This window comes from Macaca thibetana, chromosome 1, assembly GCF_024542745.1.
Source record: "Macaca thibetana thibetana isolate TM-01 chromosome 1, ASM2454274v1, whole genome shotgun sequence".
Classification (NCBI taxonomy): domain Eukaryota; kingdom Metazoa; phylum Chordata; class Mammalia; order Primates; family Cercopithecidae; genus Macaca; species Macaca thibetana.
Window position 1 is genome coordinate 194469004 of NC_065578.1, and position 20971 is coordinate 194489974.

General features: G+C 41.0%; 1 protein-coding gene across 1 annotated transcript in view; it reads left to right on the forward strand.

The window, feature by feature from the left end:
• Positions 1-17507, forward strand: part of DPT (dermatopontin) — a 33768-nt gene extending 16261 nt beyond the window's left edge. Inside the window, exons 3-4 of the mRNA XM_050784816.1 lie at positions 11850-11957; positions 16350-17507. Coding sequence (XP_050640773.1) covers positions 11850-11957; positions 16350-16416 — 175 coding nt within the window. The 3' untranslated portion in view covers positions 16417-17507. The remainder of the gene's footprint in view (positions 1-11849; positions 11958-16349) is intronic.
• The last annotated feature ends 3464 nt before the right edge of the window (positions 17508-20971 follow it).

Below are 20971 nucleotides of genomic sequence, written 5' to 3' on the forward strand. Positions count from 1 at the left end.
TACTACAGTAGGTGAACAGGCCTGGCAAAGGTTTATGATGCAACTGGGATAGTTCCTGAACCAAAGACCTAAAGATCTCTTGCAGTGGAGGAGGTAGAAGGAGCACTAGTGTGGGCAAAAAGAAACTTGAGTTTCAGTCTCCGTGCTGGCCTCTTCTCACTTCCCTCCCCTCCTTTCCCTTTCCCCTTCTCCCCTCCCTCTCGTAACTCTGCAGGCTCAAGCACATCACCTAAAATGATGACCACTTTTTTTGGGTCTCCAAGATCTTTAAGACTCTGATGAAAACTATAGACCTTGTCTTCGGGGGTTAAAATACACTTAGCATGTTCATACAGAAGTTTTCAGGGAATTTCAGGAATCCTCAGACTCCCTGAAGGCCATTCATGGACACATTGCCAAGAGCTCCTGGATCATGAGTTGAAATTCCAAGGACTAGAAGATCTTTCAGGTTGTTTTGAACCCCAAAAATATCTTAACTCCGAAGGCACTTCTGCAAAAGATGATCCAGATGCCAGAATTGTTTTGAGAGGATGAAGGTTCCAAAGGCGAGTGAGCCCCAGTGAAAGGGGAGCGTAGGTAGGAGCTTGGCCTCCACAAGTCTCTCCTTCCCGGACTATTAACAGAATGGCACTTCCCACAAGGAAACCAGCCTCCCTTTGTTGCAAGGCATTAAAAGCCAATTAAAATGTAGGTAAATTACCTGAAAGAGCAAGCAAAACCTAATACTCAGTCAGTGAATTTATTTACTACATTAGCATAACTTTCCCTGAGTCAGACTCCAAAGGAACACATCAGGGCTGGGGTATGCTGGGTGGCCAAGAGGAGTGGATTCAGGGGCAGGAAAAAGAGTGGGGAGGCGAGGAGGCAGCCCTGCATGAGCTGTAGTCAGGAGGAAGGGGAACATGGACAGCCTAGGGGCAGCTGGAGGCCTGGATGTGGGAGGCCCTGTCTCTCTGCCCTTCGTAGATGCCTCTGTCACAGCACTTTCTGCACTTTGCCACCTGCGTACAGTTGCTGCTCTCCACCTGGACTTCCAGTGTCTGGAGGATATGGGGCCACTCATTGTTCTTCGTATTTTCAATGCCCAGCATAGTGCTTCGAACATAGTGTCTTCTTAACAACTGTTGAACAAAAGTCCACATTAATAATTGTGGAGGGTGTATATAATGTGAAGTGGCCCAGAAAATATAATTTCCTTACAAAGAAGTTTTTGTACTCTCCCCCACCGCTCCACTTCTGCCTAGAATATAAGCTCTACACAAGCAGAGATCTTTGTGCTGACATATGCCAAGCCCTATAAATAATGCCAGGCACATAGCATTTGCTTGGATGAAGGAATGACTTCAGCCTACTTTTTGTTATGAGCATTAAATAAGATAATACATTTCTGGTCTTGCCACTGTCTATGATCACACAGAGCTGACCTGTCTTGAAGCAGAGTCCCCTTCACGCTCCCAGATGCAGGAGAGACCCAACCTCCTCACCAACTAACAGGACATTCAAAGGCAAACCCTGCCCAGGAACAACCCAACAGGTGTCTGGTCATTGCAGGAAGCAGAACTTGAGAGCGGGGTTGGTTACGCAGAGGAATAAGACATGTGATCAGCTGGACAGTCTGTTGTTGGGTGTACTAACTCATTCTTCCCCAGGCAAAGAGGAGTAAGCTGAGGCAGCAACATTCCTCATCACAGCAAGCCCCAAGGTCTCTGCAGAGATGAGTGGGAGAGCCTGCTGTGTCTGCGGTCATGCCATCATGGCTGGCTGCCCCCTGCCCAAACAGAACAACAACAGGGAGTGGGCTTGCGCCTCAAGGCTTTGGGTGATCAGGCAGGCGGCAGGCGAGGAACTAAGGCTCACTGGTTTTAGAAAAGTTACCAAGGCCAGGCACGGTGGCTTGTGCCTGTAATCCCAGCACTTTGGAAGGCCGAGGTAGGCAGATCACAAGGTCAGGAGATCGAGACCATCCTGGCTAACACACTGAAACCCATCTCTACTAAAAACGCAAAAAAAAAAAAAAAAAAAAAAAAAAAAAAAAAAAATTAGGTGGGCATGGTGGTGGGCGCCTGTAGTCCCCAGCTACTCAGGAGGCTGAGGCAGGAGAATGGCGTGAACCCGAGAGGCAGAGCTTGCAGCGAGCCGAGATCATACCACTGCACTCCAGCCTGGGCGACAGAGTGAGACTCCATCTCAAAAGAAAAAAAAAAAGAAAGAAAGAAGGAAAAGTTGTCAAACAGAGGTAGGGGGTGGATGAAAGTAAGTGTGAGAGAAAGAGGTAAACATCTAAATCTTCCCAGAATTCCCATATTCCATGGATCTCTGTGATCTGTGTTAACACTCTGAGCATTGCTTCTTGAAGCTTATCCTGTCTGTTTATTTGAATGCTGAGACCTGAAAAAGACAGGTCTTTGTGTTTCCAGTTCCACTGTTGCTTTAATGATACCCCAGATTTCCAGTGGTCACCTGGAGACTGGATCCAGGATACTTCTGCTTCCTCAAAAATGCTAGGCATCATTCCTCTCACATACTTTAGAAATGACTTCTCAGGCTCTCTTAGATGCAATTCATCAGCTAAGATGCTAAAAATGTAATGATTATATTGACATATATGTAGGAACAAAGTCTCAACATTAAAGATTGATAGATAAAGATGAGAAATTTTGAGTTCCCAAAGATATTCATGTCTCTACTGACAAAGTTTACCCAAAGCCTTGATCTGCAATGATTTTGCCACCCCCTCACCCCACCCCAACCCCCACACCCTTCACCCTTCCTTACCCCATCCTACCATCCAGACATGTTACTGTTGGTCTGTAGAGTCAAAGGGTGGGGGAAAGTAGAGAGAATTACTCCAAAAGACATGACAAGTTAACTTTGGACAACTTAGACATGACAAGTCCTACTAAGGTATGTTTCCACCTGGCTGGTTCTATTTCTGATGGCATGGTGTTAGAGCTGAGAGCTATCACGGTCGCCAAATAAAATGGTGTTTTTTCAAAGAAAACATTGGAGAAGCAGCAGAATGAGATTCAAGTATGCACCGTGGTACACAGTATATGACTCACTATCCCGCTGGTGTGTCTAGACATTTCAGTGGCATCTTTAAATTGTCTGAGTCATGATGTTATATTATATGTCTTTCTAAATGCCTCCAGGGCATAAATTAGGTCTTATTTTTTCAACATCTCCAGGATATTACCTAGCACAAAATAGACTCTTAATAAATGTGTCAGATGAATAACTGAACGTTGCAAGTCCCTAGGAACAGTAACAATGGTGAAACCCGACATTGATGTGATGACGTTTTATAGTTGACAAAGACTTCTTTCAAGTACATTATTTTATTTGATCCTTTTAACAGCCCGACAGAGTGAAGTGAGAACTCTTTTTCCTGCACCTTCCCACAGTGAAATGCTGATAACCCTCTTATCTGAAACCTTCCTTTACATGACTTTAATTAGCTTGAATTACCTCCCAGGGAACTGGACCCATGTGTGTGGGAACGACATTTTCCCCCTTCCTTCTTTGAAAGGCGTTCTGCAGCACGCAGCCTGACACTGTATGAACTAGCTAAGTGGGCATCTAGTGCCTGTGTTCATGAGCACTTAGGGATTCAGAAATATCATCACTCTAGGCTGGAAAAAACAAGTCATCCAACCAACTTCCAAATGAGTGTGGGATTTATTTGTTTGGTGGGAACCAAGGTGCTGCTCTCATTTCAGCTTGTGCAGTTTCTTGTTGGCTATTACAGCCTCACAGGACTCTGGCAAGAAAGCAAATTCCTGACAGATGTGGACATGCCGTTATGAAATGGTCTCCACTGGATTGGATGAATACGTGAATTTTATAGATATTTATTTAGGTATGAGAGTTCTAATTCTTAGTCTAGTGGTCTGCAAACCACAAACACGTGTCACTGAAGTTGCCACAACCCTTTAGACATTGTTTGTCATAACCTCTATTCTCCAAACAGCTCAGTAGCTGCAGGCTGCACACCAGACTGTCTACTATCCAGGCGGAGACTCTGTGTCCCAGGAACTGATGGTTGTAAATTATTTTCTTTTCTAAATGGTTCTTCTCCAGAGCCATGGCCTTTCATTAGGTTCATTGGATAATATCTTTTTACCATAAAATAATGCATCCATTTACATGACCTTTACTTTTCTCTTCAACCCTGATATTCTGTCTCTCAGACTTTGCATTCTTCACTGCCTCCTTCTCTACTCTCTGTGTGCAAGTCATAAGCCAGAGAATGCTTTTTTTTTTTAATTCCTGTATAGCTCTAGTTAACAACATCAGTTGATTAGAACATTCTTATCTCTCCCACCCCAAAGCACCCAGTCAAAGCTAATCTTTAATTCTTAACCTCTTTGTTCAGATGTTAATACAAGATAGGGAGTGTTTGCATGTTCACTCCTGTAATGCTGTTTCAGGGACAGGAACAATCTCACAGGCCCCTGCATTGCTGTGCCTGTCATATGCCACCTGTGCCCAGACAGCCTCCTGCAATTCAGCTCCCAGAGGCCTGGTAAGAAGAGCAGCTTGCATGCTGGTGGTCTGTGCAAGCTGGAAGCTATTACTATAGAGATGGACATACTTAAGTGTTGAGGAAATTGGACTAGATGTCACAATTTAAAGGAAATTATATTGGGATTAGGTGCTCTGTGCCCTACTAAAACCATTGCCTTGCATTGCATGATGTACATAGCACTCATTGTGCAGACAGCCGCCTCTCTGAGCTTGAGCAAAATCAATCATCCCTTTCATCAGCTGGAGTGGTTTTCATAATTACTGTGCCATATTTAAAATGTAGACATGTACAATTGGCACTCCATATCTGGGGGTTCCCTATCCAAGAATTCAACCAACTTTGAATCAAAAATATACAGAAAAAGACAATAAAAATGAAAATAACAATACAACAATAAAAAATGATACAAATACAAAACCATATAGTATAATAACTATTCATGTAGCATTTACATTATCTTAGATATTATAAGTAATTTAGAGGTGATTTAAAGTAAACGGGAGGATATTCATAGGTTATATGCAAATACTACACCATTTTAGATCAAGGGCTTGAGTTTCTGCAGATTTTGGTATTCATGGGAGTCCTGGAATCAATGCCCTGCAGATGCCACTGATGACTGTTTTATTAGTCCGTTCTCACACTGCTAATAAAGACATACCCGAGACTGGGTAATTTATAAAGGAAAGAAGTTTAATTTACTCACAGTTTGCAGGGCTGGGGAGGCCTCAGGAAACTTACAATCATGGCAGAAGGGGAAGCAAACACATCCTTCACATGATGGCAGGAAAAAGGGCCAAGCAAAAGGGGGAAAAGTCCCTTATAAAACCATCAGATCTCATGAGAACTCATTCACGATCATGAGAACAGCATGAGAGTGACCACCCTTGTGATTAAATTACTTTCCACTGGGTCCCTTCCATGACATGTGGGGATTATGGAAACCACAATTCAAGGTGAGATTTGGTTGGGGACTCAGAGCCAAACCATATCGACTGTATTTGGTGCCTGCATTATAGGTGATACCTTTCTCCCTATGTTCAAACTTCAAAAGCAGAAATATCATAGATGCGTCTAGCAAGTATTCGTTAACCCAAGGCCAGCTACTTAGAACAAAGTAAACCTCTCAGTTACAAACCAAATCTGATGTTTTATTCTATCTAGTCTGCTTCCCTCTACTATAATAGATTCTAGAAGCAATCATTCTTACTTCTATTTATTAATTCACTTAAGCAGTCAATGAATGTGAATGGATATGAAATAATAACAATTCATAGGCTTTGGTTGACCCTAATAATGATAATGATGATAATAATAATATTTATTGACACCTACCATGTGTTCATGTGTTACTGCATTTAATCCTCACACACAAAAATTATGATACTATCATACAGATGAGGGAACTGAGCTATAGAAGTTATGGCTTCCTTCAAAGTTCCAAACTTGACTCAAACAGTCTATCTGCCTCCAAATCCCATGCTCTTTGCATTGTACTGAGCTGTCTCTATATGAGGAATAAGACTTCTATAGGTGAAACATTACATAATAGCACATTAGGCATCTGGTAGAAAACAGAGAATAAAGCTATTTTAATTGGAGTGGAGCTGTTGAAGGTGGAGTAGCCCCCACTGATGTGCAGACCAAAGGTGACCACCATATAATGTGGCTAATGAAAATCAACACGAGTCAAAGCAAATGTGCTTGCTGACTAGCCCTGGACTTGGACAGTGAGTTAGAAACTCACTTCCAAGAAAGCAATTTGGAAAGTGTTCAGGGACTTTCCTCTACTCATTTAAGTCACAGATACCCTTGGAACTGTTGTTCCCTTGTGTTGTGATACATGTCTGAAGTGTTTGAAATATGAAGTCCCAAAATGCCATAAGAGGACAGACATGGACATTTGTTTTTATTTCTCACACCCCAGAGCCCCAGGGTTCAGGTTTTCTGTGTAGAGAAGGGCACTTGGGTGACTACAGAGGAACCACTTGGCCAATCCCCAGCTCTTGTGGGAAGAAGCCGGGGGGTTGTTCTTTGTGGCTGTTTTCCTTTACATGTAACTCCATTTGGGGTTTATTTTTTCTGTCTTTGCAAAACTAATTCAAAGAGAGTCCGATGCAGCTCCTAATAAAGACAAACTAAGCAATCTGAAATATGTTCATTCCTTATAGCTTACCTGGAAAAGCATTATGCACGAGGATTGATCATGAACAGACTGGCTTTATTTAACAAACTTCTCAATGATTTGCCTGTCAGAAAGGGACATCTTTTTAGCTGAATGTACAAAACATAAGCCAGCCTCAACATATCAAATCCACAAATGTTGAGTTTCTCCTCCAAACCCACTTCTGAACCAGATCATAAAAGCATATTTGATTCCATGCACCAATGACCCCTCAAAGAGCTCACTATGTTGGCCCTCATGATGTTATACAGCATTCCATTATTTTGCTAAATATATAGTGCTGATGTATTTGTCCATTTTCATGCTGCTGATAAAGACATACCTGAGACTAGGCAATTTACAGAAGAAAGAGGTTTAGTGGAGAACTCACAGTTCCATGTGGCTGAGGAAGCCTCACAATCATGGCGGAAGGCAAAGAGGAGAAAGTCACATCTTATGTGGATGGCAGCAGGCAAAAAGAGAGCTTGTGCAGGGAAACTCTCATTTTTAAAACCATCAGCTCTCATGAAACTGATTCACTAGTATGAACACAACACAGGAAACACCTGCCCCAAGATTCAACTACCTCCCACCAGGTCCCTCTCACAACATCTGAGAATTCAAAATGAGATTTGGGTGAAGACACAGCCAAACTATATCAGCTGACATGTCACAGGACATTAGAATAGGATATTTAAAGTAAGGTGCTAATTGAGTGGTGGAGAAATAGAAGAAAAACAGAATTCAACATTGAACGACCACTAGAAGCTTCTCTAAAACGTTTGAGCATGAGCTGAGCTATAAAAGATTATTTGGAAGACATTCTAATTTTATTCTTATTTTTTAAAAAGCTGAAGTATGGCTTCCTTAGGTACCCGTTCTGATCTATTCATATGTAAATGCTGGGGTTTTCTTCCAGTTTTTATGGTAGGGAGTCTGTGGTGTGTGCTTTTCTGGTATCCCCACAAAGTGGACCAAGGTTGGGGATCTGATGGTTCCTGAGCATGAGATGAAGCTGCATCTGTTCATGTGCACATCAATAGGAGGGAAAGTCCTGAAAGAGGAGCTTCCAGGTGACACTGAGTAATCCAGTTGTCCTAATTCCCCCAAGTGAAACGGCGGTAACAAACACATGTCAGTGCTATGAAGTCTTACTTTCATAGAAGAAAAGTGTCTGGCTCTGAATAAGGTCTCGTAGAGGTGGGTTTTCACAAAACCTTATGCTGAGTCACTTTATGTCAGGGAATAGATTGAAAATCTTTACTTTAACTGTTAAAAACCTAATCAGTTCTCAACCAAACCTCTGACAATGAATAAAATTGGCCACTGTATAGAACTAGATTGTATCTCCATTTCCCTTCCTAAAATGGATATGAGAACATATATCTGGACTCAGCTCTGCAATATGTCTATTCTTGTGGCAAAAGAGCCGAGACATCTATCAGCAGCAGCTCAGTCTATGATATTGTATTGACCAGCAAACATTCATTGAGTCTAGTTGGATCTGTTGATAATTTTAGTGCTTCAAGAATCTTAGATGGGAAAAATCCTATATCAATCTTAAAATTTTCTTCAGTTTGAACTGATTTCCCTCAGCTCATAACTAAGATAATATTTAAGTTTTTTCCCATCAGCCTCAGCGGACACAAGAGTTGTACAAGTGGCTTTATGTTATCAAGTTTTTACTTAGCTTTGGAACAACTCTCTGTCTCTCATCTTGACAGCAGAAAAAATGTTGTGAAGTGAGAAATTGTACCATAAGAATCATTCATCTGAAAGTGACAGGAATAAACACACACATACACACACACACACACACACACACACACACACACACACACACACCCCACCGGTAGTTTTTATTAAAAATTAAATAAGATCTAAAATCGAATAAATCTATTCAAACTCTTTACTTTAGGGGAAAGGAGAAAATAAGGCTCCCCATAGAAATGTTTGAAAAGTAGACTCATTTCAATAAAGGCATCTTCCTGACCTGCACTCTTCTTCATCTTGCCAAGCTGAAGGTTTGCTTGATTGTTTTAATTCATCTAGGAATGTATGGCAATGCTCAGTATGAAGTGTGTTTTTCAAAAAAACTACTTAAAGTGACCCAGTAATTCACAAAGAAACTGGAACCACACTGAACTCTTCCCCCACCCACACTGGCAAAGCCCAATGTCACAGCTTAGGAAACCCTGATCATTCTGCTTCCTTGTAGCCTCTTTTAATTTCCTGACAAGTCCCTATGCCCTGTCTCAGTGTCTACTTCTGAACATTTAAATTCTTTTTTCTCTCTAAGGAGCTATTACTGGGGCTTTCACTTATTAGGACACTGTGTGTGTGTGTGCACACGTGCATGTGCAATATCATGAAGAACTAAATGCAGCCACATATATCTGGTTTGCAAACACAGAATACAGAATCCTGGGCCACATTGACACAACAGTTCTTCCTATGGATGGTGTTTGTGAGATTCACTTTCTACCAGTCATTTGGGTCATTTCTCCCTTGGTATTTTTTAATCTCGTAAAGTAGGAGAGATTTCCATGGATATCCAACCTCCTTCCCTATCCTCCTTAACCCAGGTTTTTCTAAGACAGTCTAAACTTGATCCCATGGTGTTATAACAAAAACAAGACAAAATAACAACAACCAAAAGTCACACAAAACAAAACCTGTCTGTGACCAAGGAGAAAATGTACCGATGGTCATGTACCTCACCTTCTCTAGGACATTCTAGAAATTCAATGGACATCAGTCCCTCACGAAGAGGCTTCTCAGACAAACTGTCCAGTTAGACAGGGGTCTTATGTCTGGTCACTACCAACAATGAAGCAAGAGAGAATCCTAATTAAATAAAGCATTAAATAATATTTTCCTTGTTTGAAGCATAAAACTTCTTGATTTTTTTTTAAAGGTAAGCTTTTCTTTCCCACTTTATTCCATGGTATTTATCCAAGTATCTGAAGACAGATCAGAGTGGTCAGTAAAAACTTAAAAATAAAAATCTAGCCTCATAATTTCCAAATACTTTTAGCAATTGGATTTAGCCTAATGCAGTGTTGCTGTATGTAGAGTCTGCCTTGGCAAAAAAAAAAAAAAAGTTTGGTAATTAATTTTTACACATTGTATCCAAAGACTGCTTCAAAAGTTTTTGAAAGTATTTTTTGTTCCCTGAAGGAAGGAAAACACGCACACCCCCACCCCCACCCAACCTCTTATTCTAATTTGCATTATTCATGTTCTCAACAAACCTCTCTTTCCTTGGGTAAACTTTAATACAGTCCTTGTTAGAATTCTCATGGATCATAAATCAGTGGGATCCAAGTAAGGCCCTATTAGTTCTACTTATAAGACATTTACCATGCTGGGCGCGGTGGCTCACGCATGTAATCCCAGCACTTTGGGAGACTGAGGTGGGCAGATCACTTGAGGTCAGGAGTTCCAGACAAGCCTGGCCAACATGGCGAAACCCCATCTCTACTAAAAATGCAAAAATTAGCTGGGCATGATGGCACACACCTGTAATCCCAGCTACTTGGGACACGGAGACAGGAGAATCACTTGAACTCGGGAAGGTGGAAGTTGCAGTGAGCTGAGATTGTGCCATTGCAAAACAGCCTGGGTGACACAGTGAGACTCGGTCTCAAAAAAAAAAAAAAAAAAAAGACATTTACCTGAAAGATAAAGTCCTGCTTCTGGACCTCTTTGGAAGCACAAAATAAGTTTCTGGATTGGTAGGGCCTTATTTCCCTTCATGAACACATTAAGCCAAAACACATGTACCTCACTTTGGGTTGGGCTTGCCATCCTGATAGAGCATAATTATGTGTTAGGAAAAGTCAAATCAGGGAGCAAGGGTTAGTGAATAATGGGTAAAAGGAATGATTATGAACCAAGAGAATGGGCTAACCATTGATCTTGCTCCATCTGTGCACTGAGATCCTCCTAGGAGCCCTTACGGTGTATAAATCAAACTTTTCATGATTTAATGACAATCTTAGAGAAAGATCACCATCAGTCTGCAGAGGGGAAAATCTTTCTAGCATTAATAAACAGTGATCTGTTAAACCCAAATCAAATGAAATTATTGACACTCACAAACTAGTTGTTTTCCAAGCTGCCCTGGGGTTTGGATAAAGACTTTGGAGGAACTATTTCATGGTAAAAGGACTGTTTTGGTCCTGAAGGTCCCAGTGGCAAAGCCCTTATGAGAACCGGCGGATTCTAGACTTACTCCAGGATGGACTACCGTGGACCTACTCATATGAAGTCCCAGGGTTTACTCAATATTGGAAGAGAAGGAAAGGAAAGGAGGAAGAGGAAGAAGAAACAAAATAGTTCTTGGTGATTCAACACCTACCATGTGTATAGCACCCTTATCACTCACTTTTATTAGTTCCAATGACAAACCTATAAGGTAGACTTTATTCTTCTACAGGTCAGAAAACTGAGATTAATTGACTTTCCCCAGGCTATATATTTATTCAGCTAATATTTATTATGTATCTGTTTTAGGTGCTGGATGAACAATGGTGGACAAGGCAAAACCTCTACCTTTGGGGAGCTTACATTTTAATTAAATAACTTTTGAACACTTTGTTGACTATAACTCACAATAAGAAACATATGTTAAACTAGCACAATATGTACATCTTATTAACACACACACATATATATTTGAAACAAAATGTTTACATACATAGACTTATCCTTATTGCATGTGATGCATGCTTTGATATTTTCTTTTCTATTTTATATCTTTTTAAACCCAATTAAATTGACTTTGTTGTGAACTAATGAATCATAATCTAAAATTTGAAAACATTGTCTTAGTTTACTTGAATAGAATAGGAATAATATTGATATTAATCAATATCAAGAACTCCAAAGTTATTTTGATAATTCCAAAGCCTGGGGAGGTATCTACATCTTTTTCAGTGTACAGTTTAATGGCCTAGAAAAGGACAATGAGAAGCGAGAGGAGAGCTGTTTGTTTCTTCACAGCCTGGAGTGGTTTGGTGGATGTCATTTAACTTCAGTCTGGATTTGCCAAGATGCTCAAACTCCATCTCTTCTTCATAGTGTGTCTTCTGTTTGCTCCCAGCAATAATAATGTGTTTTATTTTCCTCTAACCTTTTGTTCTTCCTGCATAGGCTAACAACAGAATATCCAGGTCACTATGGTGAGGACATGGACATGATTTCCTACAATTATGATTACTATATCCGAGGAGCAACAACCACTTTCTCTGCAGTGGAAAGGTGAGAAAGATAGTCCCTTCCCCATTGGGCTAGGGTTAAAGGAGCTGGGACTAACTCCTGCAAGGATTATACCTGCAGGAATTTATGAACACATACACACACACACACACACACACACACATATATGCAGAATACAAGTGCAGATTTCTTACATGCACATATATTTCTGCAGGAACTTTGACCTGAGGTTTTCCTTATTTTAGTTTCCTACCTGGTCAAGGATTAACTTCAGGTTTGGCTGGAAAATGGGAGGCCATGGGAAGTGAGCTGTTCTCACGAGCTCACCTCATGGAGCTGCTCACCTTGGAGATGAGGGTGGATTCCAGCCTGCTCAAGAGCAAAGTCCTAAACTTGGTATCCCTTGATGGTCTAAGATTTTTCCCCACACTCAATTTCAAAGAGTACTTTTCCTCATGAAACACCAAGAGGAGAAGGCAAATACAGTTAGAGGAGTGCCCATTGTCAAAATGGACCCCCTTCAAACCCATGCCTCTATATGATCCCCACTTTGGGTTTTAGGAAAGAAGAGAGAAGAGAAAGAAAAGGGATTGGAGATAAGAAACACACAGAACCTACCATCCTGGTCTGTTTGGGCTCCTTTACCACATTACCTTAGACTGGGTAACTTACGAACAATAGAAATTTATTGTTCACAGTTCTGGAGGCTGGAAAGTCCAAGATCAAGGCACCAGCAGGTTCAGTGTCTGGTAAGGGGTTGCTTGCTGCTTCAGAGATGTTGCTTTATTACTGTGTTCTCACACATGGTGGAAAGGGCAAGCCAGCTCCCTTCAACTTCTTTTATATGGGCACTAATCCCATTCATGACAGCAGAGCCCTCATGGCTTAATCACCCCCCTAAAGGCTCCTCCTCCTAATACTATCACATTATTAGGTTCCAACATATAAATTTTAAGGGGACACCAACATTCAGACCATAGCATCTACCAACCATATTTAGAAATGAAAGGAGTTAACAATCCCTCAGTAAAGCTGACAAAAATTAATGAAAGAAGAGAATTTAAATAGCCTGACGATAAAAACTGCACTAACCCTTTTTTCATCACCTTTCTCTCACAATCAACTCCTTAGTCCTATCTCAAATACATCAAAACAGTCAGAAGAAAACAAGAATTGTACTCCCTACTAATACAGAGAAAGGTGTAGGTAAATTCAGCTGTTAATGATTGGTTTGGTCTACTTTTAGTCAGCTGATAATCACTTTTTACACAGAAATGAATTCCTGAAAAGTTACCAATAAATATTTTGCAAACCAAATAACACTTATATTAACTCATAAGATAGTATGCTATGATGAATTTGAGTGTGACACATCTTTGGTGTGTGTCTGTGTTTTCAAACAGAATTACATCTGAAATAAAGTTAACTTATTTAATATGACCTAGAATTTCTTTTTTTTTTTTTTTTAAAGACATTAAGTAGCTCTGGAAAGGCACAATATATATTGCAGGCTGATCAGCAAAAACCTTTATGTTTACCCATAGACAAACCACTCAGTTTGCACACATTACTTATTTTTACTTTAGATATACTTTAAACTAGCCTAGTTACCAATTTTCTAGAAGCAGCAAATTAGAAAGGGAACCCACTATATAGTACTTAGAATGAAACTCATTCCACCAATGAGAATAAATAGCTGGATGACATGACAACAAATATGCGTAAGAACAATAAAACAAATGAAAGGCTGAAGAACTCAAAGAACGTGGGTTGTCATTTAGCAGGGCCATGCTCCCCAAAATGCAAAACGAAATAACAGGGGTGCTCAATGCTGCAAATGATGACTTCAGCTCAACAAGAAAATTAGTTCCATGTTCCCTGTTTAAGAAAGCAGGAATTAATACAGTAAAGGAAGAATGCCATCCAAGATTAGGATGAAATAAATATATTTGAATAGTTAAAATGCTCAATTCAATTTTCAGTAAATTCAGTTTTCAGTAAATTTTTGGTTATGTGGATTACCCAGAATCATGAAAAACTGAAATATTATGTCATTGCATTAATTTAAAATGAATATCTTCCCCCCAAATAAAATAAAATAAATATACTCATGTAATTTTGCTACTGTCATCAAAAACAAGTAGCTTAATGACCCACAACTTAGGTTTCTTCGGCTCTGCTGAAAGACGCCAAGGCCCCCAGCTTGGAGAACTATTGTCAGGGCAGGGTTCCTTGTGCAAGAGCTTTCCCTCCACATACAAGTGATAGTGGTTTCCTCTTAGAATGCAGTTTTTTCCATCTGTGTGCTATTGACATCTGGGTCCAGATATTTCTTTGTTTCAGGGTCTGTCCTTTGCATTCTAGATGTTTAGCCTACCCACTAGATGCTACTAGCACTCCACCCCAAGTTGTGACAACCAAAAGTAGCTGCAGACATTGCCAAGTATTCCCTTGGGGAGCAAATTTGCCCCCACTGTCCTGGTGTGATATCAGAGACTGAACCTGGTGGAATCATTTGGTCTTCATAGGACCAAGTCTAAGTTTTACTCAGCATCAATTAATAGCCTTTTAAAAGAGTAGTTTGAATGCCTGATCCTAAGATCTTGTTTATCTATGTTTGTTAGTACACAGATAAATAAGACCTGGCTGCAGTAATTACAGTCATTTGGTAAACCTACATGCCACCAATTTTCTAATTTCCTTCTAAAACAATCTTTTGACAATTGCAGGAATCAAAATATCACCCAGGCTCTGGTATCACCCAGACCCTCAAGTTGATTATCCAGATTTGCGTTGAGGGACTCTATACCCAATTGTTTTAAACAAATGAACCAGAGCAACAGACTCAGAATTAGAAAGCCTGCCTTAGGCTGTTTAAGCAGAGTCAGCCCCATTTTTCAGTTTAGAAGCTGGGTGGAGGCCTTGTTAGTCATAGTGGTTGGGATAAATTTTTGAAAACAGACCTTGCAGATTGAAAATGAAGATAGATAATTCTGAGTTTGTAAAGGACCCCACTAAGCTTTGGAATGATTTGCATAATTAAATATGGAAAACCTCTTTATTGTTGCCCTTTATCAGGACTGTGTAAAGGGCATGGCAGCCGTGTGTTCTTCTGGGCTTAAGATTACCTAGTTAGGGAGACAGTGTGATTTAAGAGAAAGATCAAGATTTGAGTCCAATAAACTGAGAATCTGAAATTATCACCTATTACTTGTACTACCTTAAAGCAAGTTAATTATTTCTCTGAGCCTGGTTCTTCACTCAAACAATGAATTGTTGTGAGGATTAAAAGAGAAAACAGGTAAAGCATCTGGTACAATGCCAGATATATTGGAGGCTACAATTATCATTATCACTGTTCAACAATATTAGACCACAGGAGTGTCGTGCAATGTAGGCACTCGATACATTTCTCTTAAATGGATGAATAAAGAACATAAGTTTGCCCTGAGCAAAGAACATTCCTTGAAATGTATCCATACCACATTTTTCAAAACTTAGTAATGCTATGTACACTCTTCCCATCCCCAACCACTTAAACACATAGGCAATTCATTTAAACACATAGGCAATTCATAACTATTCTAGTGACGCCAGAATGGCAGCCATTTTCTTTTTTACTTTAAGGGATTTTTTCATTTCTCTGTAGCAGTGTTTTCTGAAGGGAAACACATGTATAGCACAGAGCCCAGTGCGTGGTGAGCACTCTGCATACGGTAAGTGCTCAGAAAGAGTCAGTGGGAAAATGGATGGACTTTTTAAAACAAGATTTTTTTTTTTTTTTTCGAGACAGGGTTTCACTCTGTCACCCAGGCTGGAGTGCAGTGGCACCATCTCGGTTCACTGCAGCCTCAACCTCCAGGACTCCAGCAATCCTCCCGCCTCAGTCTCCCAAGTAGCTGGGACTACGGGCGCGAGCCACCACACCCAGCTATTTTTTTGTATTTTTTTGTGGAGTCAGGGTTTCCACATATTGGCCAGACTGGTCTCAAACTCCTAGCCTCAAGCAATCCACCTGCCTCAATCTCCCAAAGTGCTGGGATTGCAGGTGCGAGCCACCAAGCCCAGCCTAAAACAAGATTCTTTACAATGAAATGGAGATTATGTTAAATAAATGCTTTTATTCCAAGCTGTTAACCCACAGGTCCTTGAGGTACTTTCTGGAGGCAGCAGGGGTGAGCTGACCACCAGTGATGAGCAGAGGCGTCCACACAGCCAGTGATCTAGTCAGTCACCTTCAAGGGTGATCTGAACTCACAGATTTGTCGGCTCTTGGGAAACTGCATAAAGATGTCTTCTAAGAGCAAAGTGAGGTTAAGTGTCCCTTCAGTTCCCAGATCCTCCAAATGTTCTCTGTTGCTGTTTCCCCAGCAGCGATTCTTCCTGCCCTGTCCTTTCTCACTGATATTCATTTTCTGACTCTCCCTCCCACAGGGATCGCCAGTGGAAGTTCATAATGTGCCGGATGACTGATTACGACTGTGAATTTGCAAATGTTTAGATTTGCCACATACCAAATCCGGGTGAAAGGAAAGGGGCCAGGAGACCGGAGGGTGTCCACATATGTTAACATCAGTAGGATCTCCTATACCAGTTTCTGCTGCTCTCTTTCCTTCTCCCTGAGCTGGTAGCTGCAATGCCAGCTTCCTGGGCCTTTCTGACTAGTATCACACTTATAATAAAATCCACAATTAAACCATGTTTCTCACTTTTCACACGTTCCATAGCAACTGCTTTATATGACTGATGATGGCTTCCTTGCACACCACATATACAGTGTGCATGCTTAGAGTCGGGCTTCTGGAGCACCCGCTGCAGCCTGGCTACTGCTTTTTACTGCAGAATGAACTGCAAGTTCAGCATAGTGGAGGGGAGAGGCAGAATTGGAGGAGAGGTTCAGTGAAGGTTCTCTACAGCTATGCCTGTTTGAATGATATGTAGGGTCCCCACAAAAAGCAGGCTTTCTGCCCTGAGGAGCATATTGCCACTTCCCTACTCCACATGAGCCATGCATGCTTAGAAATCCAAGTGCAGAGCTCTTTGCTCCAGGAGTGAGGAGACTGGGGGGTGAAATGCGGAAGTGGAAGGGTTTGGGGGCAGAGCTGAAAACAGGGTTGGAAGGATTTCCTGAATTAGAAGACGAACATTAACATACCCAGTAATGAAAATGAGTGCAGGGGCCAGGGGAACCCGTGAGGATCAGTCTCAAATGAGATGAAAACAGGGAAGCAGAGAAAGGTCAGAGAATGGGACTCAGATTGGGAACTTGTGGGAATGAGAGTGACCAGGTTGAACTGGGAAGTGGAAAAAGGAGTTTGAGTCACTGGCACCTAGAGGCATGCCCAGGATTCCTAGGAAGGCTGGCAGACACCCTGGAACCCTGGGGAGCCACTGGCAAACTCTCCTGGATTGGGCCTGATTTTTTTTGGTGGGAAAGGCTGCCCTGGGGATCCACTTTCCTTCTGTGTGTGATTCGGGAGTTCTTCTGCAGAGATGGCGCTATCTTTCCTCCTCCTGTGATGTCCTGCTCCCAACCCTTTGTACTCCTTATTACAAAAGAAATAAAAATACTAACGTTCACTATGCTGAAAATATTCAGGGTCGGTTTTTGCTCTCTACTCTTTCCCTTGCTGGTTATTTATCCATTCATTCTGAATATACCGGTTAGCATTGTGGTTTGTGCCAAGCACCATGCAAGGCCCCAGGAGTACAATTATGACAATGATGACAGTGTGGTTGGGGAATTAGATATTTAAGACATGAAGTGCTAAATGCTTTACTTAAGATTAAACAAAGGAAGGAATCACATTTCTTGGCCTTTGAGTTTAGCCTAATCTTTTCTCAGCATCCTTCAACCTTCCTTATCCCAAGATGTCACTGGAATTTTTAACCCCAGCAAGCCCCTCTTTTCTTTATCCATAGCAGGTTGCCTTTTTTTTTTCCTAATCCATGCTGCTCTTCCCTCATCCTCTCTCCCAGTGGACCCAGAAGAAGAGCCAGCCAGGCAAAACCCCAGGGATCGCCTACCCTGCCATACACCCCATATAGGTGGTCAACATGGTGACTCTCGGCCAGTGGTGATGGTGTTTCCCACTGCAAGATCCCAGCATTGTGATGGGGAAGGCAGGGCTAAGGATATCTTCTCCTGCCTTAACTCTAAAACACTTTTTCATATTAGAGTTTTGCTTTATTTCCTCCATGTCATTGTTTCTGCCTCTCTGGCAATTTTAATTTATAATAAGAAGCGTCGGTGTTATTTTTCACCAAGGAAGCCATTAATATTTTAGCAATTGCAGCCTGGTTCAGGATGGCAACCAGGAAATAGCCTTAGTTGGGTGTGTGGAGCACAGCAGGAAAGGAGACAAGCAATGCTGATTGGCTGACTTGGCATCCATGAAGAAAACAAAAGGCTGGTGAGAGGATGGGGAGCTGGGAGGGTGAAGGGAGCATGGCTAGGGGAGGAGAGGCTAGAGCTGGAAGAAGCCAGGAGACTGCAAGAGAACATAAGCCAAGAAAAAAAAATTTAAAGCAATAGCAATTCAATAAATAGTGCCTGTGCCAAGTGGAATAAAAGGAGTTTTTGCTAAGAAGAAAACTATTCTTTGCATATAGATAGGCCAAGGGCAATGACAGAAAAGACACTGTCGACTTGGTTTGAATCTGAATAATTACACTTTATATTATAGGCCATTCATTAAGAACTAAGTGTCAGAGTGAATACTGAATCCCAGATCTGGCAACTGCAAGTTTTGTTCTCAGTTTTTTCATTACTCCAATCTTTCTACGAACTTGCTCCACAGTCTTGGATAAGTCACCTCTCCTTTCTAGGCCTACTGTTGAAAATGAGGCTATTTCCCTAGGTAACCATTGTGTTTTCTTGCAATTCTAAGAATCTCCGAACTCTATCCCCTCCTGAATTGTTTATAAAGGGATTTTCTAAGGCATTTTCTTCCAGGAAAGGAGCCTGGAACTAGAGATGATCACCTAAGACCTACTGCTGGCTCTGACAGAGGGTGGCTGTGTAAGACTAGAGAAATCCCCAAGCCCCCTTCCCCTCATCTGCCCAGTACAGGTAGGAATCCCTTTCCAAACAACTTTACAAGATGCTGGCCACATACAAGGAGATGATAGAAAGAGGAGACCCATGATTCCTGCCTCACAAGGCCTTCAGCCTAATGGTGAGATGAGAAGATAGATGATGACAGTAACTGCAAGAAAGTTTCCTGAGGAAGCTGAGTCTATGCTTGGCCCTGAAGGACAAGTAGGACTTCTGAGGTGAGTAGAAGAGACTGTAGGCTCTGGCGTCAGACTTCCTGGCCACAAATCGTGGTCCTGTCACTTCTCATGACCTTGGCCACGTCACCTGCCTTTCCTGAGACTCTATTTCCTTACCTGTAGAAATAATTATAGTGCTTACAACATAAATGAGATCACATAGTATCTTGCACATAATAAGTACCCAATAAATGTAGTCAGAGAAGGAAAACAGTGTTAGTATATATTAGAAATAAAATTCCTTAGGTAAGCTGGATTTTAGTAGACGTCAATAATAGGAAACATTTATTAAGCAAACTTAAGTCCCACTTGCTTTTCCTCAGTAACGAATCAATAAATTATCAAGTGTTTGCTATATACCAACCATTTTACTAGGCACAGTTCCTGCATTCTGGAGAATTATAAACTAAAGGAGTTAGTCAAGCAAACAAACCATGACAGTACAGTTTGATAAGTCAAGGGCAGGCAGTATTTCAATAGAAGGCAGTGAGAGGTCAGGACAGGAAAGGGGATGGTAGCATTTAAGGAAATGGAAATGATATTATGGAAGGCATAAAACAAAGTATGGGTTTGAGAAAGGTTCTTCAGGAAATACTAGCCTTACCAAGGGGCCTGGGAGGTCCAACATGCAGTCACAGTGCTCTAAATAGAGATAGGTTGTTCACATCAGTACCATAAGGCATTCCACTCTTTGTGCATGTTAGTTGTAATTTATTCTATCTATCTGGAACTCAGATGGCCTGGAGAAGTTCTCTCTCCATCCCGGCCTTTCATCCATATATATGTCTTCATGCTTGGATTGCTTTAACCCAAACATGAAACTCAACACTTTTGTAAGTTCCTTCAGAAAAATTCATTCTCACAAAAGCATTAGTGCTCACAAATGCTTAAACAGATCTGGGATTCAGTCCCCACAAACTCAAAAACAGGAACAACAGATTCCACATATTTCTGTCTTTAAAAATGTTCTTGTTCACCAGGAAATCAAAAATATCCATCTCTCTAGTTGGTCCCCCAGCTAGCTCCAAGCCTACTTGGCTCTTCTCTTTTTAATCGGAGAAAATGTTTCTCAATATAGTCCATGACCAAACAGTTGTGCACATCACGGTGGCCAACAGAACAGAGATCACATAAAAGGAGACACAAAAAGGAGAGCATCCACTCTCCTTCTAAAGTCTCAATCAGTTTTAATTAAGCCACTTCTGTTTAATCAAACCACATTATTAAGGAGCGCTATCTGAACCTGGTTCCCATCCTGAGATCCAGAATTGGTGAGACTGGATAGGCAGAACCCTTGACAAAATGTTGCCTGGATGCACTAGGGTGTAGCATCCCTTTCCTATTAACTTGTTGAATCTCTGTTATTAAATGTATTCCTTTATAAAGCAAGAATTAAAAAACATATCTACTTTAAAATTTATGGTAAGAAATAATAACATATTCATGCATATCTCAGATTTTCATATCCCACACATATCTCAACTTTTCATAGAATGAAATATTTCTAAAAACTGAAAACCAACCAAAACTCCCTATTAATTTTAGAACCTATTCATTAGATGCCACTGTGTCTTGCTAAGCACTTGAATTTGTCATTGTGTGGCCTTCCTCTTCTTCTCACATTAATGCAGGCCTATTTATCCATAAGGAGCCCAGTTATAAATGTGAATGAATGACTGTATCAGTGAAAAATGCTCAATAGAAATATTGCAAAATGCAAATTATGAATTTGCATTGTAGCATTGTTGATTCCTTTGTTCTTCCATATACTTTTCTGCCTT